At 33.5% G+C, this 20,787-nt stretch overlaps 2 protein-coding genes across 2 annotated transcripts; both read left to right on the top strand.

Annotated features, from left to right (window-relative positions):
* Positions 1–4,903: 4,903 nt before the first annotated feature.
* On the top strand, positions 4,904–9,235 carry LOC113715192 (purine permease 3). The gene is made up of 2 exons (XM_027239432.1): positions 4,904–5,913; positions 8,604–9,235. The coding sequence occupies exons 1-2, from the start codon at positions 5,206–5,208 to the stop codon at positions 8,955–8,957; spliced, it is 1,062 nt and encodes a 353-aa protein (XP_027095233.1). The 5' UTR covers positions 4,904–5,205; the 3' UTR covers positions 8,958–9,235.
* Positions 9,236–13,608: 4,373 nt separating this feature from the next.
* Positions 13,609–20,462, top strand: LOC113714879 (protein PIGMENT DEFECTIVE 338, chloroplastic-like). The gene is made up of 8 exons (XM_027239008.2): positions 13,609–14,588; positions 15,833–15,907; positions 16,003–16,074; positions 16,509–16,589; positions 16,751–16,848; positions 18,518–18,643; positions 19,684–19,732; positions 19,851–20,462. The coding sequence occupies exons 1-8, from the start codon at positions 13,716–13,718 to the stop codon at positions 20,028–20,030; spliced, it is 1,554 nt and encodes a 517-aa protein (XP_027094809.1). The 5' UTR covers positions 13,609–13,715; the 3' UTR covers positions 20,031–20,462.
* Positions 20,463–20,787: the final 325 nt, after the last annotated feature.

Raw genomic sequence — 20,787 nt, 5'->3', positions numbered from 1 at the left:
TCAATCTCAAATCATTTCCATCAAGAATTTAAGACACAAGTATATTTCCCTTAGTTGTCAAATACAGGCTATTTTGTTTGTTTATCAATATAGTGATTAGAAGTGAATTTTGAGGATAATTATGCACGTGTGTTATCAATGTTAAGGGGTTTGGGGTTAACATTTATTGTCACTTCATGAATTTCTTCTTTTTGCCCTTATAAAAACTACTTTTATTTTAACCACTTATATATAATTATTCATGACTATTTTTACTTTTAGTTGTTTAAGTATATGTTTTCAACATAATTATCCCTAAATATTATAATTACTAATATAAAATTATTTTATGAAAAATATTTAAAAGATTAAAGTTGTTTCAGTAATAAAAATTTTATTTAAAATATCTGACCGTAAATATTGTGTATTTTTTTTGATTGCACACACATTGAGTGTGCATTGAGCACTAGTTCCAATAATTGAGATGGGATAAACATTTGAGAAAATTTGAATGCATGTTTTTTGTGCAATTTCATGCATAAATCAATGGTACGCACTCAAGAACAACTTCTGGTGTTGGTGGGGTTTATATAATTCAGCTTGTACCTGATATGTTTCAAGTACAGTTAGTAGAGTCCACCGTCCGAATGAACAAAAGGAAATTTCGTAGAGGATTTCCGTAACATAACTGGGAAAAAAATTAATAAACAAAAGGAAATTTTGTAAAGGATTTCTTTAACATCTGTGCAACTCAAAATTGTTGCTATATAGCATTTTGATTGTACTAAGAAAATCAAAATTGATCCCCAAAAAGAGATAAATGTAGTCCTTTTTTATAGGATTAATTTTAATCACAATCCTTCTTTTCCAAACTCAAAAAAATCGACAAAAAATAAAACTAGTACAATAATATTCCGATTATGCACGATCAGTAGGGTCCTCAACTGCTATTGTATAATAGTTTCCAGTAACGTAAGATATTGGACTACATTTCAACTTAGGCCCTCCTCCCTCCCCCCTTCTCTCTTTCTATATATATATATATATATATATATATATATATATATATATATTCAAAAACTCATAAGGCTTACAAATTTATTACGTACGCTACTATAATAAGTAATCTTTTGTATCATTAAATAATCTAAGATTTTGTGGGTTCCCTCTGAAGAAGTCATGTAATGGTTACTACTGCAGTTTTAAATAAGAAATTTTTTTAGTAATACATTAGGAAGAAGACGAATCAAGGCATCAAAGAAGGATAAGCTAAGTTAATTGCAAACTGACAAATGAAAGATTTTAAACATGCATTAGCAGATTTCATCGTAAACAAAAGCAAAAGAGGTCTTGATTGAGTCCCCAAAAATTAATATCTTAGGTTCAAATCTCCAATCTACTTCTTGAATGCAACCCTCGAAGTTGAAACACCTGATAACACTTCTTTTACAACAGTTGTCGTCTCCGGAAAAAAAAGAAAAAGACAACACTTCTTTTACAGCCCAGGTGTCATTTTAAATTAAGATGGAAGTGGATGAAGTAATCTGCAACGCACTATTGAAATTTTCCGAAATTACGAAGTTCTCCTTGCAGGACCATAACCAAAAGTGCAAAACATGGAACGATGATAAATATCACCCGTTAAATAGAACCAAGCAGTTCTTTTCAAAACTCAATAATAATAATAAACATAGAAGGAAAAAAAAAAGTAACTGAAAAGAAGAAATTCAATGCAGAGGCTGATTTTCATTGGTTTTTGCATTAATCTACTGACTAGTTAAGTATAAAAACTTGTATTATTCTAAATCTAATGTCTAGGAAATTAACCTTGAATATACTTTTTACAAATTTATCTTTAATTAGAATGGCCTTGATCAATCGGCTTGTAAAAGGTTGAGAACCACATTTGGTTGGCACGTTTTATTTTTGAATACATTCTACGCATATTTATTTCCATCAAGAAAGACACACCCACTTAGGAACTCACTTGACATTTTAGCCATCCAAAAAGAGTAAGAGGAAGAGTTCAGGAAGCTCCTTGAATGTTTCCAACTTTTGCTTAACGCCGAAGTAGATTTAAAGAATGGGTGGTGGGAGTTTTGTATCATTTTAGAGGAAAGCCACAAAAGGACTAGCTCAATTTTCATCCCCAAATGCCAGCGGAAACCAATCAAACAACATATAAATGGCCGAACAGACAACAGCTTTATCATACCTTGTTTGACGACTTTTGGATGACGGTTTGTCAACAAAGATGGTCAGGGACCCTCAAGAAATGTGGTAAACGTTGTGATCTCCTGTACAAGTATCCTGCGGAGTCTCGTCTTTCTTGCTCGTCGACACTTGATGTTTAATTCCGAAAAGCAAATTGTGTGGGAGCCCACTAAACTTTTTCAACACTTAAAAACTTTTAAGGGTATGTATTTATTTACTAAATTATCAAAAGTATAAATAAATTTTGGGTCAGTATATCTATTTTCACGATTAGGTCTATTAAATCTAAGGACTTGCATGATTCACGCGACATAACTGAGGGGCACTTTAGAAAGCATAGAATGCATTTACCCACGAAACTATTGCACAAGTATGTATTTATCTACTAAACTATCGTGTCATTAATTATTTACCCACTACACTATCGTGTAAGTCCTTAAATCTGGTGCAGTCAAGGATGAAAACAAATGGAGTGCTTCAAAATTTATATTTTTGATAGTTTAGTAAATAAATACATACTCTTAACAGTTGAGTGGCCAAACCTCTACTATTCAAAAAGTTTAGTAGGCAGCCGGGTAATTTGCTCAATTTCCAAATCTATGGATCCACGGTGTATTATTGTTCGCTTGATTAATCAAATAAAAAAAAATTATCAGGGAGAATATTAATTCTTTCGTCTGAATGTATTCATTTTTTGTAACTCACATTTTAGCACGCTATTTCTTTGTCTCACAAATTATGTGCTATTCAAGTTAATAAATTTGCATGTCTAAGACAAGAGAAAAATATAGTTTTGATATCTAAATTTTGACACGTGAGCAGTTTTAACCCCCAAACTTTGGATAAAAACAAATCTGGTACCCAAACTTTCAATATTTGAACACATTTAGTAACCTTAGTGATTTTTTTTTCCAAATTACTACTTGAGAGAGCAGCGTGATAGTCATATTTTTAGCAAATATTGTATAAAAAATACCACAAAAACGTAAAATACCTTTCTGACACTAAGGTAAAGATGAAATGAAGCAAAAGAAGGAGAAAAGGAATAAGATGAGTAGAGTTGGGCAAGTGATTAATGCTCCGTTTGGATTTAAGAGTTTTTCAAAAATTTGATTTTCATCTACAATGCTACAGTAAAAATTTTACAAAAATAACTTCAAAAACACCATATCCAAACAAATATTTTAAAAACAACTCCAAATATACAAAAAATATATTAATATATATATTTATATATAAATATTATATACAAAAAATATATTTTGTTTAATAAATATATAAATATTAATACAAAAATTAATATACAAAAATATTTATATATATAAATATTATATACAAAAAATATATTTTGTTTAATAAATATATATTTATATATAAATATTAATACAAAATATAAATATGTATAATTAAATATATTTACATATATTTATATTTATTTATTTAAATATATAAATATATTTAATTATATATATTTATATATATTTATATAAATTAATAAATATTTTTATTTCAAATATTTTTATAATATATAAATTAATATATAAATTAATATATAAATTAATATGTATATTTTGATATTTATATTTCACTTATGAATATAAGATATATATAAATTATAGTAATATTAATATATTTCAATTATGTATATTAATATGTATAATATATATTATATCAATTGAAATAAATATTATATTTTTATATATAAATATAAATATTTTGTTTAAAATATATTTATATATATATTTATTTAAATATAAATATATCTATATCTATATATATTTATATTTATATAAATATATATCAATTTTTTTTATAATATGTATATTAATATATATATATTTGTATATGTATATTAAATATATAATAATATACATATTAAAAAACAAAATTGAAATAAAAATATTATATATATAAATAAATAAACATTAATATATAGAAACAGAGCCAGTATATATTTAAAAAGAATCTCAACAAAATTCTAAATTATAAAAATATTCAAAAATATATTTTTTAAATACCTCTAAAAATAATCCAAAAACATCTACAGTAAAAGTTTTTCATATACAAAGGTACAGTAAAGTTTTTAAAAAATACCTCCGAAAACAGCTAATGCAAGCGGAGCCTAAAGTTTTTAAAATATCTTTCTTGGTACTTAGTATCAGAAGGATATTTTACATTTTTTTGGCAAATTTTTTTATGCAATAGTTGTCGGACATGCGACTATCACATGACTCTTTCAGATAGCATTTTGGAAAAAAATCGTCAATGGTACTAAATTTACTCAAATATTGAAAGTTTGGGTATCGGATTTGTTTTTGTCCAAAATTTGGAAATTAAAACTGCTCACGTGTCAAAATTTGGATATCAAAACTACATTTTCTCTCGATGACAATTTTATAAAGTAGCTGGCTCAGAAATATGTCTTCTGGACAACCAATTATGTAATTTTGCAAGTTGATCACCTGGAATTTAATTCATGAATTGCTCAATCTTATAAAATTTCCTGGAATTTGAATTATAAATTAGAGGACAAGATTCTGTGATCGCTAGATGCCGACGATGGCATCACCAACCGCCTGTGGCCTACCATGCATAGGACTTCTTTTTAGTTTTTACCGCTTGAACCTGACTTCCTTTTTACTGCTAGAGACCAATAATTGATGACATCTCAATCGCCTAAAATAAATGCAAGATAATTAATGTCATTTTCATCACAGAGTGCACATGCCATTCATCCTCAGATTTGCTGGTATTCCATTTTTATACTATATAAGCCAAGCCTCATCCCCTCCCCCAAAAGTTCTCACTTTTCAACAACGTGAAATTTATAAATAAAACCATATCCACGACACAAAGATGAAAATATCCGTTTGATTGCAGCACAATTATTTTTGTATTCTTGCGCAACAACCCTTTCAGGCATCCATCTTTTATGCTGTATAAATTCATATCCTTAGGGAGTAGCAGGACTCGAGGCAAAGGAAAGGAATCTAAACAAGTTTAGGTGGAGAAATGGACGCTCAAGTCAACAACGCTCTGAGCAAAGCTCTCCTAGTTGTCAACTGTTTGATTCTCGCCATAGGCAACTGCGGTGGCCCGATAATCATGCGTCTCTACTTCGTCAAAGGAGGCAAAAGAATCTGGCTTTCAAGCTGGTTACAAACCGTAGGATTTCCTATTATTGCCATCCCACTACTCATCTCCTATTTCCACCGCCGCAAAACTGAAGGGCCAAACACCAAGCTAGTATTGATGAAATATCCTCTATTCATTGCCGCCGCCGCCATCGGCCTCCTGACCGGCATAGACGACTACTTGTACGCCTACGGAATGGCTCGGCTCCCCGTTTCGACCTCTGCCATCATCATTGCTTCACAGCTTGCTTTCACTGCTGTCTTTGCTTTCCTTCTTGTCAAGCAGAAGTTTACTGCATATTCAGTAAACGCCGTCGTTTTGCTGACCGTGGGAGCCGGGGTTCTGGCTATGCACGCCAGCAGTGACCGGCCCAAGGGTGAGTCCACCAAGATGTATGTTTTGGGGTTCCTCATGACGGTTGCAGCCGCGGTTTTGTACGGCTTCATGTTGCCAGTGGTGGAGCTGATGTATCTCAAGGCAAAGCAGGCGATTACTTACACTTTGGTGCTGGAAATTCAGCTGGTCATGTGTCTTTTTGCCACTGTTTTCTGCACCGTTGGAATGATCGCAAATAAGGATTTTCAGGTACGCTCTTCTTTCTTTTTTTTTTTTTTGCCACACTATCAGATACTACTATATGATTAAATAAACAAAATTTAAAGTGAAAGAAAAAACACACACACACACACACTCACAATTAATAATGCAGAATCGCTGACGGGCGGCTTCTTGAGTTGATAATTGCTTGTCTGCCGGCCTGGCCTTGGGCTGGTTGGTGTCATGAATACGACGGATTCAATCAAAACAGTTGGGTAGTAAAAACTAAAAACTAGAAGCGTCGGACCGGTGACGGCACAGATTTGAACAGATTATAATTGGATAATGAATATAATTTGATTTTTGTGGTTAGAAGATGATATCTCTTAAAAAAATGATAAAAAAATGCCTAGACACGTTTTAGGTATGACTTTTATGGATTTATCGTATAAATTAGGGATAGTTTTACAAACCTCCCTTGAGGTTTATGATGATTGCAGGAAGTACCCTTTAGGTTTAAAAAATTACATAAACCTCCCTTAGAAAATAGTTTGGAGCTCACTTTGCTAATGTAAGCAAAATATCTCCATTGATAATCCTATATTGCCATTAGGGGATTTTTCTCCATAGAAATAAAATTCCTTTCTAATTTTAAACTTAATATATTGCCACATACTTTAAGAAAACTATCTACCAAATTTATTTTTCTTCTCTTAGATAAAAGAAATTCACATGGACAATTTGTAAAAAAAAAATGGATTCCAACTGAGTAAGTAACCTACTTTTATAGGAAACTAGAATTTTTTTTCCACATTATTGCAATATTTAAGTAAGATTAGATTGAGGAGATTTGGGTGGATAGGACTAGAGAGAATCTATTACTCATGCTCTTTTTTTTTTTTTCAATGATTCTTTAAATTTAATTTTAAACACGCATTACTTCACTTCATGGAAATGTTAAATTGAATAATTCATGAAGGTTGCTTTTGTCATTTTGCACCATAAGGTAAAGGGGAGGTAGGTGTAATTCTTTAAACGTGGAGGGTACAATCTGCAATTGACATAAACCTTAGGAGAGGTTTGTGAAATCATCCCTATAAATTATACAAATATGTCTAGATGCAGTCAAGTAACACGTACGTGTACGAAGAGGTTGTCAAATCATAGTAACTTGTACCATGTTGCAAGAATTTTAGGGACTTACGTAAAGCTTTTTTCAGTGATAATGCATGAATTAAAGATTCATATATAATTGAAAAACATATGTGGCTATTTATTCGACTTCTCTGGTTCAGTTACTTTACACGCAAACGACTGGCTCTCATGGAAAGTTAAAATTTTTGAGCATTTTCTTGTGATAAACATGAAATTAATTAAGGGAGTAATTGAATTTTCTAACCTATATGGAAAGAAAACTCTAAAAAAAAAAAAAGTAGGCCGCATTCTATCAATGGAAAGATAGAAAACTCTAAAGAAAGTAGGCCGCATTTTGTCATGCCACATGCAACTTGTAGAATGAGTACTTTTTAAAAGGTTGAACTTTCAAAGGTTGAACGCCACTCATAAAATAAGTGGTCAAGTTGAAGTTGACAACATATTAGTGCCACCCTCTTATTTGGATCACTAGTATCTTTCTAAAGCCTCATTATGGATCCTAATGTCGGTCTTACTATCATGTTGTTAACCAAGAAAGCTGCATCTTCCAATCGGAAATTTCTTTATAATCTTGCTTGTTACTTGGTATAGAATAAAATGAATAAATAAATAAAAGGCCGACAATAATACTTCACCGAAATTTTATAGTAAGTAAAATATGACTTGAGTGATAGAATCCACCTCCTTGATTTTATATAATTTCTATATTTATATCTATTACTCAGTAACGTCGTTATTTCTTTTATAAGTGGACGCATACAAGTGGCCCTGTTTGAAATGTGGGTTTTTTGAGAGTTTGTCTAAAACTTTATTGTAGAAGTTTTTAAAAAAATTTTTGAACTGTGTAGAGTTTTGAATATTTTGAAGTGTACAGTTTATAAGTTTTGAAAAATTTTTTGAGGTTACTGTAGCTAAAGTTTTTAAAAAACTTGTAGCAGGCAAACTGGACAAAAAACTTGGTTCCAAACAAGATGGATCAATGGGAACCTACATTAATATTTCGCTGTCACTAGATCAAGCCTCCTTCGAGTTTTTTCACTTTTCTAGATGTGCCAACCCATGCACGTATTGCCAGTTTGCCACTACCAAACATGGCAAGCTATCAATCAGGGGACAACAAATCATTGACTTATCCGTTGCTCCATATACAGGACAACATTTATTTATTTATTTTTAAAAAAAAGAGTCTGTTTCATACGAATATGATCAGGCTTCTCTAAATGATTATCAAAATACAACTTAGTCCTATCCAATTAATCGCCCATTGGACTACATGCCACCACGTTCATCTATTTTCAAGGGGGAAAGTATGAATCATTGGCTCCATACGCAATCATAGAATTCGACCTTTTCTGTGCAGTTATGATGCCATGTTTGCCTTGCGAAAAGAATTCGTGGTTTTGACCCTGTTTCTATATATATATATTAGAGATCCTTAGATTAAAAGTTTCGGGTTCTGTGAATTTTCCAAAAATATATAGCTTCTTTTCTTCTTTTTGTTTTCTTGCCAATTGACCAATTGACTTTGACGAATGTCATCACAATTGGTGACTGATGTCGTTGCTACATAAATTATTGTGCAGGCAATGGCAAGGGAGGCAAGGGCATATGCACTAGGAGAAGCTGAATACTACCTTGTCGTAACTTGGAGTGCCATAATTTGGCAGTTCTTCTTCTTGGGCGCAATTGGAGTCATCTTCTGTGCTTCATCTTTGCTCTCCGCCATTCTGATAGCCGTTTTGCTCCCAGTCACCGAAGTTATAGCAGTTATTGTCTTTCAAGAGAAATTTCAAGCAGAAAAGGGAGTTGCTCTTTTCCTCTCTCTTTGGGGATTTGTTTCATACTTTTATGGCGAAATTAAGAATAAAAAGTCCAAGGAGGAGATAGAGGGTCAGAAAAATGATTCTCAATCGACAGAGATGACTCCAATTCAGTGACGGAGATACAACGGAGGCAATTGTCCCCACTAATCCCCCATCAAAACATATGATTTACATATATGAATACATAGCTTTGCCCCCATAATTACATAATATTGCCCTCACCACTCTTTAATAAGATATTTAGTTTATTTTCCTTAGAAGTATCTAGTTAATATTATTTTTTGTTTATCACTTTGTCTGTACCAAGTAGATTGATTAAAAATAATAGACAATCCATGTCACTTCTCATAGCTAAATGGAAACTAACCAATAAAGACTCAACTTTACCTTTATTCTTCTTTTCATTCTTTTTCAATTTGCTCTCTATGCACAAACCCGCTCGAAAAGTTGCCATAATTTTATTTTCTCTGCATATCGAACTCGAACTTGAGTTAAACTTCTAAAAGCTCAACGAGCTTGAGTTCAGACTCATTTACCTTGAGTTGAATTCGAATAAGGTATTACTTGAGTTCAACTCGAATCGAATACCTCTACCTCCTTCTCTCTAGAGCCAATCAGTACGGCTTTATCCAAAATATAGGCATGCAAGTTAAGGTATGGGAGCAATAAATTTCAATGTTGCCATTTTATCATCACACAATTTGCTATGTCAAGAATCGAGTTTATTGCCAAAATAACTCTTCTTTCGAAACATATACCCAAAGTAACATAGTTTTAAAATTTATTACCTTTATAATTCTTTTTTTGTCACATAGGTTGCAAATGTGGCAGGATAGAGATAGAGGCACATTCCATCTCTCTTTCCCAACTAATATTTTCCTCGATTCTCTCTTTGAACCTTCCCACCTTTTTTTTTCGGTTCGTTATTTTTCGTTCTTTCATTATTTTTCCTTGTCAAATGTAATTGCCAGAAGCCAATATTTATATTAACAACATCTAAAACTTCATTGTCATTCCTGATATTATATCTGTGGATGAAAATATTCTCCTCAATTTGATAATCTCAAGGTAAACGAAAATTATTCTCTTATCTTTTCTATTATGCAATTTTTGGAACATTCCTATGGCCTTCAAAAAATTTGAATACTAATCGTTTTAACAAATGATTTCTCACACTGTGTGTTTGATAAAATGTTAATAGGAAAACTACGTAACAACATAGATTCATACTCAATATGTTTGATTTCCGCCACATATATAAGCATGTTCATTTGTAACGCCTCTCTATCACATGATCAAATAATCTCGTATTCTTGAAGTATTTTTGCACATTTATTCAACATCAATTAATGGCTTGTGTTACTTTCAAGAAACTTTAGCATTATCTCAATTGCAATAGTTTGATTACTTTTTGTAAAAGTTCTTTTCAAGGAGTCGGAAGCATAATATAAAACAAATATGATAGCCTTGAAGTTTTTGTAACTTTTTCTTGTTATTGCTTACAATTTTTATTGCAACTTTTGTATTTTGCAAATTTATTTTTGAAAAATATATGCAATAAGTTTGATACATTTAAAAAAATTACAGAGAGCAATAATTGCAAGGTCAATAATGGTAGAATTTATTTTAAATAATTATAAGAAAATTATTAAAGTTATGCAATCTTCTTGTGCCTCCATAATAAAAAAGTTTAAATTTTTAATTTTTGTTGGAAAGTATAGACTAGATTAAAGCTTTCCTTTATTGTTATACTGCATGGCAATCAGGGTAATTAGGTGGCAACAATAACATCGATTTGGGAATAAAATTTGAAAGTGAATCATATTGGGAATATTTTTTAGAAAGAGTGTTATTTTGGCAAAAAACTCGTCAAGAATCTATAAAGTGGAGCTTAGCCGAATGAAATGGTGGTTCACTCGCTTTTATACGAACTTGGATAGGTTTAGCTTACTCGCAAATTTAATTCTCATTAAGGATGGGCCGAGTTTTGGCTACCCAGCAAAATTTAGAAAATATAGTCCCGCTCGAGTATGGCTTTACTTTAATCATTGGTTATACTTCTTCCACAGCTAATTTAGAGTCTATTTGAGAATGCGGTACTTTTTGAAGTACTCCTAATATTTTTGGGTAATAAAAGTACCTTTTTTCTAAAAGTATTATTTTTGGGTAATAAAATACTTTTGAGATGTTTGATCATCATTTTATAAATTTAGGAGTAAAGTTTATGGTATCAAAAGTACTTTTAACAAAATTTCAAAATTAGTGCTTTTACAGTAACTTTTATATTTTAAAAATAAAACATATATTTTGACCATTTTATCATAAATTATAAACTAAATAAAGAGATAAATACATTTGAAGGATTCAAAATCACACATTATCTAATAGAATAAAGAATTCGATTGGGGTTGCAGTAGTTTATCGAAAAGTACTTCTCCAATAGAGGATTTAATAAAAGTACTTATTAAATACTTAAGTTCTTTTAAATATAGTGTTTGGAAGTATAGTTCTTAAGTTCAATAAGTTCAAATGTATTTATCTCTTTATTTAGTTTATAATATTGAATAAAATGATTAAATTTAATGTTTTAGTTTTTAAAATCACAAAAGTTACTCTAAAAGCACCAAATTTGAATTTTTGCTAAAAGTGCTTTTCACACTGAAATCTCTACTTCTAATTTTATGAAATGATGTTCACCAAATGTATTAAAAGTACTTTAGCGTGCTTTTTCATTAAAAGTACTGCAACCCAAATAGGGCCTAAGCACTTATCATAGTAAATTGCATATGAAAAGGAGTCCTGCAGCCTCCTAATAGGAGAAGGTAGGTTTTTACTGTTAAACTAGGGCCTTGTTTGGAAGTCAAATTTTTTTGTCAAATTTATCTGCTATAAGTTTTTTAAAAACTTTAGCCACAACAATCTCAAAAAACTTTTCAAAGTTTTTAAACTATACACTTTAAAATATAAAAAAAAAATACACTTCAAAATTTTTTTTAAAAACTTCTACAGTAAATTACAGTAAAGTTTTAGACGAACAACCAAAAAACTCACCTTTCAAACGGGGGTATTTCGCTTCCGCAACAGTTTACACTTCGTAAAATGAATAGAATTATGCATTTTTCTATGAACTACTTGGTCACGAATTAGGACTACATGATAAGACCAGATTTGCAGCATCACAAGTATAGCTTATAAAACTCAAAGAAATTAAAAAACTTACCAAATATTACCACATTCTCTTCTTCCACCCACTACCACCACTATCGCCTCATCCCTTCTCCCTCATTCTCTTCCACCTCCACTGTCACCACTACCACCGGCCCTACTACCATCGTCGCTTCTCCCTTCTCTCCCTCTTCTTTTCTTCCCCTTCCTTCTCTCTTTTCCTTTCCCTCCCCCTCCTTTCCCCTCTCTCTCTTCCCTACAACCCCTTCCCTTTTCCTTTCCCTTGAGTCTGGTTGTGAGCCAAATTGCAGCCCGCGGCTAGACTAGATCTATCGTAGACCAAATTGCAACCCGCAACTAAATCAGACTAGATCTGGTAGGAGAGGGGAAGAAAAAAGAGGAAAAGGGAGGAGAAAAAGAGAGGGAAAGGATGAGAAAAGAGGAGGGGGGCGAAGAGGCGGTGACGATGGTGGGTAGTTTTTTAATTTTCAAAAAATACACCAAAACAATTTTTAATTCTAAAAATATCTTAAAATACAACCTTAAAAAATATCCCAAAAAACACCTAATAATATATAGTAAAAATTTTTCACATATATTGTTACATAGCAAAATTTGCAAAAATACCCCCAAAAATATCTAATTCATAAAGATATCAAAATAAAATAAAAACATAGTTTAGGAAAATTACAAAAGTAGCGAGGTTGGGCTGCATCTGACTTCACAGCCCAAAGAGCTGCTCTAGACAGATAAAGCCCTGTCAAGAAAGCAAGACGAAACTTCCCATGCTTTTCAGCCCAGGTGACCCACATACATGATTAATCACAGTATTGAGTTTTCTCTTAACCAGAGCCCTAAATCTAATCGGCATGTGTTAATTAGCTTTCTTAGACATGAATTAAATTGGAAAAAATTATGTCAGTTTAAGAGGATATAAATTAATTACGGGTGTGTTCACTATGAAATGGATAACTGTACTCCCAGTGCTCTAGGAACTAATTAGAATTTTTTTTCCCATTAACAAGAATTCCCATGAGGGTTATAGGGGTAGAAGTTTTGTAATGATTAAAGAGGGCAATCAATAATTCTTGAAAGGCTTTTTGTTTGGTAAACACAAAATCATTTTATTAATAACTGGACTGAAAAATCAGCTAGTGATAGATGATTCACATAATCATGTGGATTCTCCTTCATGTTTTGCTACAAAATTTGCTTTCTAAGCAAACTCAAGAGCTATTTTGTACACACTTTTTGTGGAATTTGAAACCTCTGCTTTCTTAATATAGGATTTTTGTCTTTATGTTTTTTGAAGGAACTACACGATACGATATATATAATATCATTAAATTTCTAAAAAATATTAAAATTAAAAATTAAAAAATAAAAGAAAAGTTATTAGGCTACAGTTAACTAGTAACACACTACTTCTTTGACTCCACCAAAAAATGGTAATTCACATATATTCAATTATATTCGTTACGTATAGGAATTTTAACTATTAGTAAATTAAGTCAAAATTCGGTCAGTGACAAGAAATGGTTTAGACTATGTAGCATTTTGTCTTGTTTAAATTGGTTTAAATTGTCTTGTTTGCTAGCCTCCACAGTCCACATTTTGGACCCCAAATTCCGTTAACCGCTGCTAAAGGATTAAAGGAAGCGGCAAAGCTGCTGTAACTGCGTCAGAAGTAGATGAGGATAAGCAGACATGCCACCACTCCTTCACTGCTGTGAGTATTTCTCCTTGGCTAATCCATCTTTACCTCTAAGATGTGCAGTTATTTTTAACTCTGCCACTCAAACCAGAGCTTTCTTCAGCTCCCCTAAAACCCCAGATAAATTCAACTCAAAATCTTTCAAGAACCTGTCATTTCGTGCGAAAGATTCAATTTTGGGAACAACCCGTGTTTTATTTTGCTCTAAAAATGAAGTCTTTGAGGATTTCAAGAGTGCCCATGTGAGGCCTGAAATTGAGAATTTTGATGAGCTTGAATTGCTTGATAAGCCTTTTCCAAAGCAAATGGATGATGGTTCTGTAACAGAAATTGAAGAGGAAGAATTGAAGAAGGATGATAAAGACGATGTCTTGGAGGAATTTTATAAGTTTTTTAAGCCCAGAGATGAGTTACGGCAAGAAATTGACGTAGAAGAGGGTGGAAAGGGGAGTCAAACTGGAGAAGGTTATCAGATTGAGAAAGTAAGTATTGAGTATTATGAGCCTAAACCAGGTGATTTGGTTGTTGGAGTTGTGGTTTCAGGCAATGAGAATAGGCTTGATGTGAATGTTGGTGCTGATATTCTAGGGACAATGTTGACAAAAGAAGTGCTGCCACTGTATGATAAAGAGATTAATTATTTGTTATGTAATTTAGAGAACGATGCAGAGGAGTTTATGGTTAATGGGAAGGCGGGGATTGTGAAGAATGATGAGGCTGTGAGTCGGGAAGCAATGCCAGGTAGGCCAGTAGTAGCGCCTGGAACACTTCTTTATGCTGAGGTTCTGGGAAGAACACTCAGTGGCCGGCCATTATTGTCAACAAGACGACTCTTCAGACGTATTGCTTGGCATCGTGTGAGGCAGGTTCTTTTCTCACCTTCTCAAGCCTTTATTTGGCAGTTCTACAGCACTTCTGCTCATATTTGCAATATGATATGTGTGCCCCTGAATTGGTTCCATATTAGAGAAAAAGGAGATTTTGCAATCCTAAAAGCCAATTTTTAGATTTGGTTAATGTTCCTAGTATGGAAAGGGAGAAAGTAGAGAGGTTTGGAGGGAGAAAGGACAAATATTTGAGCAATTTTTGTCAAGCACTTTTTGGAGTATACTCAACACATAGACTCTGTGGTTAACACAATATAACTATTTTGTGGATGAGAAGCATATACATAAACACGAGCGGATAACTCCTGCTCGGTGCCCTTTTCTTTTTAACTTTTTTTTTTCCCTTTGTTTTGTATTGAAAATGGAGTTATCTAGGAAAGGAATTTAGAGCTAACTAAGATTAGTTGAGATCATCTCTATGGTAATAATGCTTACTTAGACAAGAATTTAAAAGGCATATCATTTGAAAATGCATTTGTAATTTGCAGAAAACTAGAGAAGTCGGGTTGAAGCATAATTCTGCATTCATGGGTATAATGCGCATTAGACTTGGCCAATGTCATTTTCCTTTGTTCTTGTACCTTTTTGTATTCCTTAGCCTAGCAAACAGAGTCATAGTAAGCCTAGCAAACAGAGTCATAGTATGCCATTCTCTGGCATCAAACTCCTTTTCATAGCAAAACCAACAGTCATATGTCCTCCATTTTTTTATTTTTTTGTGTAAAGTTCTGGTATTGTTTTTGACATGTCCAAGATTTAAAGAGTGCAGGATGTTGGTTTGAATGGACATATAAATACCTGAAGTTGGAGAAAGAAGCACCTTTGATGGTTCATATGAGCAGCCCCCCCAAAAAAAAAAAAGAACTAACTACTGTCTACTTCCTAGACAATTATGAATTGTTGACCAAACATCTAGCTTGGCTATCTTTGGCCATTAGAGTCATTGAGATTGAATAACATGTAAATTCCGGATTTAACAAGAAAGCCGTTAAATGTCTGCTAATGCTGCTTGGTATAGCTGTTTACATGTCCCGTTCTGTTTTGTTGCAAGTACCTAGAGCTAAAGGAGAATATAAAACATTTTTTAGCCCTTTTTCTTAAGTTGAAACCTAGAATTGATGTTTATTTTGAATTGTTTAATATTACTAGCTTCAATTGTAACTCCAGTAAAGCTAATTCTTTTAATTTCAATAATGTTTGGAGTTATGCTATACCTCATGCAGATAAAGAAACTCAATGAACCTATTCTCATCAAAATAACAGAGTGGAATACTGGTGGTCTTCTTACTAGAATAGAGGTGGTCTCTCTCTCTCTCTCTCGTAAACAGAAGCGCTATCTGAATTTTGACAACTATATACCTTAGTTATTGACTGTTTAAATGTGATTCTGCAGGGTTTACGTGCCTTTCTTCCGAAGATTGAGTTGATGAATAAGATCAGCAATTACACTCAGCTGAAAGAGAATGTGAGTTGAAAGCCTTCTTAAAATTCTTACAACTGGTTTATATTGGTTTTTCTTTTGGTTTTGGTTTGTACTTAATGGATGCATGTATCCACCTTAAAGATTTTTTAGACCTCTTCCTGGACGATCTATAATGTGCCTGACAGATATTCATTTGGAATCTGGACTAAAAAGAGCCAGAAATGAGAAGAAGTTCTAGTCAGTAGTTTTAGCTAAAACCCAAACAAAATGAGTTTTATTGACTGAGGAGCCTTTCTGATTGGGTTTGCTGACACCAACCTTTTAATTGGCATATATGGTGATGGAAGGACAGAAATGCCCGTGATGGCTTCTTTTCTTTGTTGCTCTTGGTTGATAAAAATGCTTATGACTAATTCATTTATAGTTGGGATTAACTACATATTCTACATTCATTGTGCCTTTTTAGCTATTCGCAGGTTGGTTGCTGGCTCTATGTGTTTATTACGAGAATAAATGAAGATACAAATGATCTGATACTCAGTGAGAAGGATGCTTGGGTCAGTTTTTTGATTGACATTTTCTTTTCCACTTCATGTTATACCTTATGATCTTTGAGTCTTATATTACTTTTGTCTTTCTCCAGTTTTGTGTTTATTCATTGCTTCTTAGGTGTCTTTCCTCTCACCTTCTGAAGGTTCCTGCTTATTTTGTGTGACAGGAAGTCCTTAATCTTCAAGAGGGGACACTTCTTGAGGGAACGGTCAGGAAAATTTTTCCATACGGTGCTCAGATCAGGATTGGTGAGACTAACAGGAGGTGAGTTTAAGGTTCAATAATATCAGTCAAAATCAAATGCTTCAAGCTTTCTCGCTTTCTTTTTTCCTTTTTCCTCCTCTTTTCTGGAGACGAGATAACTAAGTTACCTACTATATACTGAACGGGTTAAAAGAAATTATAGGTGGACCAAAGCAAAATCCAGCTTGTCTGAGAAACCCAGAAACCAAATAAAGTATTTAAATCTCAGAGCTTATTTTAATTACCATCAAGACTGCTGTCTGTGTTCTTTACCTTATGTTGATAAATGACTCAGCCTTGTATGCGTCAAGCCGGTCCATTTGATATATTGTCTGCACTGAAGTCCCTTTCTTTATTTTTCCTGGGTAAAGTCCTTTCAGTTAGTTTTTTGGCATCAAAATGCTTTTCATTTGAAGTGACTTATAAGTTTTTTGCACTCTGCTCATATTTTCTGGTCTGAATATGACTAGGATATTGTGGACTAATACTGCTACATCTAATGTTGATGTTCCTTGTAATGGAATTAACTTTACAGCTGACATCTATATAACATCCTACTTTTCAAAGGTTGAGAGAGGAGAGAGGTGAAGCTTTCCTCTGTGTTGTGACTCTCCCAGCTCAGCTCAGCACCTACCAACACCCCCCCCCAAAACAAGAGAGAGAGAGAGAGAGAGAGAGAGAATAAGAAGAAGAACAAGACGGGAAAAAAAGAAAAGAAAAGAATGAGAAGAGGAGAAGGAGTCCCATCATGTTGAAGTTCATGTGACGCCAAGGAAGCATTCATTTACTTTGGAGTTTAAGTTTAAAAAATTACTCATATACCAAGTGAAGAGGCAATGAGTTCTCTTGTAGGCCAGGAGTTTGGAGGAAATACAGATATATTCATGGTAAGGAGAGGAATGTATCTTGAATACGACAGGGTAGAATGGTGGTCAATTCATGGAACCAGAGTTTCTGTTTCTTCCTTGGAAGAGAGTAATGGGAATGGACTTCATCTCTTTCACCCTTTCCTTTCATCTAATCAGCGGAGAAGTTCCCTAAATATAACCTTTATCTCCAACTAGTTACAGACAATGAAACTCTTTCATCATGTTTAATTTCCTTCCAATGAAATTAGTAGTCATTTCTGTGTCCACCTTGCTTGACCAATCAGATGTCCCTTCTGTTTTACAATGCTGGTTTTTGTGCTTGTTTTATGGGAGACTTAGGTGGAAATTTTAAAATGCACAAGGCAGTGCTGTTTATGGCAAACTCAAAAAGGAAATTTAAAAAAAAAACATATTTCTTCCTATTGGGCAAAAATTGGCAGGGACAGGATTGGGTATTGATGACTTCATAGGGCAGCCTGCTATCTGCTGTCTATATTACACGATGCAGTCTTCATAATCTGAAAACCTTGTGAAGCTTTCCTCTTGTGACGTTTAGAGGGCTTCTTATACTTATGGGAGTTCTATATTGATTCATGTGTAAGACTTTTCTAAATAACTAGTATTTACATATGTAAATGTAATGTAATATTTTTGAACATGTGCCTATATGTATACATGTGTTTGTGCATCTTTTACATACTTCCAGATAGAAACTGAAGGAGCCAGATGTATATAGCCCCACCAGGGTGGTGGTTGTTTGAAGTTAATCCTCAATTAATCCTTTCAAACTGTGGACTGATTTTCATTTTGTTCTGTTTCAGTGGATTATTGCATATCTCAAACATCACTCGGGGACGAATTGCTTCTGTCAGCAATTTGTTGGAAATTGATGAGAAGGTTAAAGTTCTAGTTGTTAAGTCGATGTTTCCTGACAAAATATCTCTGAGGTAGGTCATTTGGTTAACTGGTTCTTTGGTCTCATCATCGTATGTCTATTTGTTCTTGGGACAAATGTCAATATTTTACTTCATCAAGACAGTGCTGATGACTACCCAGATTGCTACATTCATATTAGCTATATAAATATATTGAGAAGGGAGAAGGGAACTTCTGATCTGGATAGATGAACTATTAAACATCTTTGGCATCTAGCGTAATCGTTCACATAGGAACAAATGTTTTATTTCTGTTGGCCTATACTTGTGAATTCGTGAAATATTAAAATTTGGACAGCTCAGAAGCCTATGCAAGCTGAAGTTTCCTTCTGTAGTTTGCATATTCAATTACATATCAACTAACTTGAAATGAGTCACCTGTTATTGCCAGGCCAAATACCCCTGTTTTGTTTTTTTTTTTCCTAAGCATTCTAGACCTTTAATGTCTTTTCCCAGCCCATAGCTTTGGACAGAATGTGTGAGGAGGACCTACTAATCAAGAGAAATTCATACTAAATTCTGCCATCTTCAACTTCAAAGGCATACCATTTGTTTATTAGCTGACCACAGATCGTGATTTATGACTGCTTAGAGCAAGAATAAGTTGCAAGATAGTTTCTATCTTCTGGTGAATTAATTGTATCTTATAGCATGGATAGCCTTTGCTTGGGTTTATTCTGTGCCGAAGTTATATCACTTGAAAAAAAAAAAAATGCCGCCTGTCTGGGTTAGTTTTTGAAGGCTTGATGTTTCACTTCACGGATTTGCCTGATGCTTAGGTCATGATTCTTTTGGCCACCACATGCAATTTCCAGACAACTGTTATACTCGAAATAAGGCTATTTCCTCTTGGCTGGTCTATGAATTCTTTCAAAGATACATATTGAAGTTCTTTCTATGGGCTAATTTGCAATACAGCTTGCGAAAAATATATGATTGATCTCATATAATCATATTAAATGCATGCAGTGTGGTGAAGCAAATAGTTAAGTCTTTTTTTTAAATGTCGTCTAGCTGTCTAGCTCACTTTTTCTTAATCTTATCTCATGCAGTATAGCTGAACTTGAAAGTGAGCCAGGGTTGTTTCTGTCAAACAAGGAGGTACGACTATTTTGAAAGTGCATTTCAATTGTGTACTGTGCGTCCAAATGTATGGCAGACTGCATCTGTATTTAATGTTTCCGCTATTAGGTTGATGTTGGATTTTATTTTTTACCAGAAAGTATTTGCTGAAGCTGAAGAGATGGCAAAGAAGTACAGACAGAAGATGCCAGCCGTTTCAGCAGCCCAAAAATCAGATCCTCTTCCGGCCAACTCAATACCTTTTGAAGATGAAGAAAATATTCTAGCAAATTGGAAATGGTTTATATTTGATAAAGATCGTGTACCAAACCCATAGTTTCACAGTTGGAAAGCAGAAGGAACCCAATTGGGAAAGGCCAACAGAAGCCTCCACAGATTGTACCACTTCCTCCCCTCAACCATGATGCGCTTGAAAGCAAATTTCAACTTGGGCAGCTTCATTTATGGTCATGATCAAGGTAAATCATAAAGTTTATAACGGGGCACTACAAGATCTAAATCACCAGCCATCTGAAATTAGAGGAGCTAAGCAATTTAATTGTCAGGATATCCAGAGGATAGGCCCTACTAAATTCTGCTTGATTATTTACGCAATCAATCAGGTGTTTGTATTCGTACTACCATCCGTTTCTCTTGCTTATAGCCTCTTCTTCATGGCTATTTATTTGTCCACAGAGTGACTTCTTGATGTGCTTTTACCTCAGGCTATCTTCTGTAAAGATTATTCCTTCATCTTAGGATGCCAAAATTTTTGTAGTCTGCACTAAGGCATGTGCTTCCAACTATGAGTCTTGTAGTTGTAAGGCATCATTGACATAGCCCCAGAAGGGTGGAAGTGGAAGAGAAAATAATGCATTAATTTCTTGTACCTTATGATTTTACCATCTGGCACAATTTTGCATTAGCCTTGTTGCAGACATCTCCATTCAAATGGCATGTTCAGCAGATAAATAACTTATTATCCCTACTCTTTGAATAAGAGCTAATAAGTCGTATTCTCTTCATACAGAGTGATGACAGTATCAAATGGACATTTAATGATGCCTGAAAATAGGCATCCCTTTTTATTTGAA

Source organism: Coffea arabica, chromosome 10c, assembly GCF_036785885.1.
Source record: "Coffea arabica cultivar ET-39 chromosome 10c, Coffea Arabica ET-39 HiFi, whole genome shotgun sequence".
NCBI classification, from domain to species: Eukaryota; Viridiplantae; Streptophyta; class Magnoliopsida; order Gentianales; family Rubiaceae; genus Coffea; species Coffea arabica.
This window is presented reverse-complemented; position numbering and strand designations above follow the sequence as displayed.